Source organism: Arachis ipaensis, chromosome B7 (assembly GCF_059453495.1).
Source record: "Arachis ipaensis isolate K30076 ecotype BB chromosome B7, ASM5945349v1, whole genome shotgun sequence".
NCBI classification, from domain to species: Eukaryota; Viridiplantae; Streptophyta; class Magnoliopsida; order Fabales; family Fabaceae; genus Arachis; species Arachis ipaensis.
In genome coordinates, this window is record NC_142442.1 from 14,343,065 (window position 1) to 14,347,671 (window position 4,607).

General features: G+C 26.1%; 1 protein-coding gene across 1 annotated transcript; it reads left to right on the forward strand.

The window, feature by feature from the left end:
• The first annotated feature begins 3,328 nt into the window (after positions 1-3,328).
• Positions 3,329-4,386, forward strand: LOC107609660 (putative calcium-binding protein CML18). The gene has a single exon (XM_016311668.3). It carries the CDS (start codon positions 3,481-3,483, stop codon positions 3,901-3,903), a length of 423 nt encoding a protein of 140 aa, XP_016167154.1. The 5' UTR covers positions 3,329-3,480; the 3' UTR covers positions 3,904-4,386.
• The last annotated feature ends 221 nt before the right edge of the window (positions 4,387-4,607 follow it).

Sequence of the window (4,607 nt, forward strand, 5' to 3'; positions counted from 1 at the left end):
CGACCCTGATTATTGAAATTAAGGTAATTGAGCCAACGTACTGATGACATCATCGTTAATCGTTAACAAATCACTCAAAAATAGCTATAACTTGTCTTATTTAATATTTATTAATTATTGTGACAATTAATAAATATTAAATTAACAAATTCTGACTGTTTTTTTTTGTCCTTTTAGCAAAAAAATGATTCTTTTCAATTTTTTCAATACTTAAAAAAATGCAGTGTGATCTCACTGGAGTCAAAATTAAATATATATAAAAAAATAATAAAAAATAAAAAATCACAATTAATCGTACTATCCCTTTTTTTTTACAGGAGAGGATCCACTTCCTTTCTAGCATTACCCGATAAACAAATACTCCATTAGTTAAATTAATTAGTGCCACAATTCATATCAATCACAATACGTAAGCTAGTTTATATTGTTCAAAAATGAAAATTACAACATGCCAACATGCCTTGTTTTTCTGTACCCTAAAGTCCACACGCTATCGTGAGGTATTCTCCAGTTAAAAAGAAAAAAAAAGCAGAATAAATAAATTTAAAAAAGAATAAAAAGTCCCTTTCCTCCATGATGAAAAATAATAAAAAAATCTATTATGTCACGACAATAATTATGATATTTTTCAAAAATTAAAGATTAAATTATTGTTTATTATATATTTTCCCCATTAATTGTACATAAATTTAATATATAGTTTTTTTTATATATTTTATTTGAATATAAAGTATTATATTTAAATTAAACTCTATATAATTAACTTATCGCATCATTTTTATTTTTTATATCATAAGACATATGAGTATAAAACTCGAAAAATATTTATGAAATTTTAGAATATATTTAATACATGTTTCAAAAGTTTATTTGTAGTCAAATCTAAAATACATATTACATTGATTAAATATATAATTGTTTTATATATGTTAAAAATATATAAAATAGATCTATTATGATATACAAAGAAAAGTAATAATATATATTTAAAAAACAGAAGAAAACAGCGCTGTTATTTTATCTTGAAAAACAATAATTGTTATATAATTATTATATTTAGTGTACATAATTTAAAAGTATACAATATAATAAATATTTAAAAATAATAATAAACAAAGTAATATTATTTATACTTAATTAATTGTTAAATGTTTGTTACTAATTATTTTAAAATTTTATCAGAATGGAAACAAAATAAAAATGGGATTTCTATTACTATTATTCTATATATATATATATATATATATATATATATATATATATTATTTATTTATTATTTATGAAAATTTTATATTTTAAACGACCTCATTAAGAGTAGAAATAGTAACTGCTTAAATTTAAATGCTCAAATTGGTAACCACTCGGATTATAAAATTTTAAATTAAATTGTATTTACTTAATAAAAAATTAATTAAATTATATTATTAGATTTTAGAATTGACCTATGACTAAAATATTTATGTAATAGTGTAACTAGATAATAGGTTACGTGAATTTTATATTTTTATTTAAGTGAGATCGAATTAATCAATTCAATTAATAATTCATAAATTGAACCAATAATTCAGTCATTCAGCAACAATGAGAAACTAACTAGCCAACGGCAAGGACAACGCGTGAGACAGGTAAGAGTTTCAATCATAACTTCCTCGCCACTAGCACCAGTGCATTTATATTATGATTTACGAGAAATTGTTTCCGTACATTTTTTCAATACCGAAAATTTGGCTAAAAGCCTGAAACAGAAATTGTTTTGTTAGATAGTACTACTTTTAGGTACAATTTGGCAGTTATGATAAATATAAATGTAAAAATATCATTAAAGATAATATTTTGGCCAATTCCATGGTGTTTGTGAATTTTTATCTAAATTTTGCATAACTTATTTTTTATAATAAATTTTAATTTTTTAAAAAATATTTATTTTTATATCTTTTAAATTAAATAATAATTTTTAATTCGTTTTAATAAATAAACACCATTTTTTAGACACCATAACTTTTAACTAATATTTTTTGGTGAACATTAAAAATAATATTTAAGTAAATATATTGTACTAATGAATAAAATAAATTTATGATGAATTAAATTATTAAATATTAACTCATTAGAAAATATTTACAAATCAACCAAAGATTAAATTGATGTATTCAATGGCAAATAAGTTACACTTTAGTTCGCCAATGAGTAATAACTCAAATGGCATAATCTCTTCATACTCAATTAAGAGGTTACGGGTTCGAGTCTCCTATCTTTGGTAAAAAAAAAAAAAGTTACACTTTAGTTATGTGGAACACAACTTACACTTTAGAATCCCTAGTCCTAATTTTAAATAAAAGATATCTTATAAATATACCATAATATTTTTTAAAATTATTAATTAAGATATATAAGATAAAAAAAATTAATTTTAATTAAAATAAAATCAATTCAATTATTTCACTCAAATAAAATAATTAATATAATTAATTGATAATAGTTAATATAGTCAAACTAAATATTAAATAATTTGATATTTATCTTAATCAAATTAAATAAATAATTAATTATAATAATTTTAAAATTACTAATCAAAATATATAAAATAAAAAATAATTTAAATTAAAATAAAATTTATTTATTTATTTCAATTCAATCAAATAATTAATATAATTGATTAGTTATAATTAATATAGTTAAATAAAATATTGAATAATTTGATATTTATCTCAATTAAATTAAATAAAGAGTAAAGTAATAAATAAATTCCTAAAAATTTATATTTTGAACATATTAGTTCCTAAAAAAAATTCCAATAAAATCCTCGAGAATAGTAGGTATGGATACATTGCCTTCAAATTAGCAACTATAATTAGAATAAAAATCGTTAATTTGAACCAACTTATCAACGTTTGTTATCTTAGAAGACTTTATCGATACTCTTTTTCTTTGGAGACTAATTTGTCTAAAATATAAATTCTTATTTTTTTAGAAATTTATTTATCACTTTACTCTTAAATAAATAAATAATTAATTAACATATTTAAAATTAATTAAATGATATAAATCCAAAAATACTTTTTAAAAATATACTACATCCAATATACTATTAATTTGAAAAAATTTAATTTTAATAATATATAACAGACTAATAATTTCTAGTTGAATTTCAGTTTTTTTTTTCCCTCACACAACCCATAACCATAACCTTCTCGTGCACTCTATCACGTGCAGAAGAGACACGCGTCCAAATTCTACTGGTTTAACAGTCACATCAACCCTTCCTCTTCACGTACACTTAACTGCTCCTATTAACGCGTTCCTCAAGAAACCGCGTGAAAAAACGACTCGCCGATATAAATTCACGCCGTTACGCTCCGCAAATTTCCTTCAGACTTCAGAGCGCGCCAGAAAAAAAAAAAAAAGGAGAGAGTTGAGATTTCGCTTCTCACTCTCACCACTGCGCTGAGTCGAAGGAAAAACTAGGAACACTACGCCGCCATGGAGGATGAGGTTCGCAAGATCTTCAACAAGTTTGACAAAAATGGCGACGGCAAGATCTCTTGCTCTGAGCTGAAGGAGATGCTGTTGGCACTAGGATCCAAAACGAGTTCCGACGAGGTTCGCCGCATGATGGAGGAGATCGACCAGAACGGCGATGGTTACATCGACATCAAGGAGTTCGCCGATTTCCACTGCACCGGCACCGTGGCCGACGAATCCAAGGAGCTTAGGGACGCCTTTGACCTCTACGATCTCGACAAGAATGGTCTCATCTCCGCCGCGGAGCTCCACGCCGTACTCAAGCGCCTCGGCGAGAAGTGCTCCCTCTCTGACTGCCGCCGCATGATCAAGAACGTTGATGCTGACGGCGACGGCAACGTCAACTTCGAGGAGTTCAAGAAGATGATGGCTCGCTCCTGAAAATTCGGAACCAAACCGTTATAAATCGGAATCCATTGAAAAAAACGGTGCGTCTTCGCATCCAGAAACTCTCGTTTTTTTTTAGGTACCTAACGTAACAAGTTGTAAATATAGTTGTTAGTAACTGTTCTCTATATACTTCACTCGTTCTACGGTTGATTTTAGGTGTTAGGTTATAACTTGATGATGAAGAAGAAGCATTAGTAGTGTTTTTAGGAGTTAGTTGATTTTCTAGTTAAATGCTGAAATAACCTGCTTGCTTTGCGTAGAAACTGTGATTGCTTTCTTTCTTATCAAGTCTCATGCACTTTTATATTTTATTTTATTTTACTTTTTCATTTTTTATTCTCCTAAAGTCTGTTCTTGTAATCTCTGCACATTGTTGTGGAAGATGATTACTTTTAGCTTGGGAGTTAATTTCATATATTCGTAAATGTCAGAAATTTCGATTTAATTATGATATAATATTTGTTTATTTCGATTGTTTGTGATGGTGGATTGGTTGGTCACGTTATCAATTGGCGATAATTTTGGAATAACATGGGAATCGAATCAAGTTCTTTTTTATTTGAAATTTTATGAGTTTTAATTTGAGCTAATTACAATAGAACGTCATTTTTTAAAATCAAAGTAGAACGACTAACATAGTATTAATGAAATTATTTATGGTGTTGATTTCTAATTTTTTCCCTGGTTGTGGATCA

Excerpts from the sequence above, each read along its gene's own strand:
- LOC107609660 (XM_016311668.3), top strand. The coding sequence starts at position 3,481 with ATGGAGGATGAGGTTCGCAAGATCTTCAACAAGTTTGACAAAAATGGC.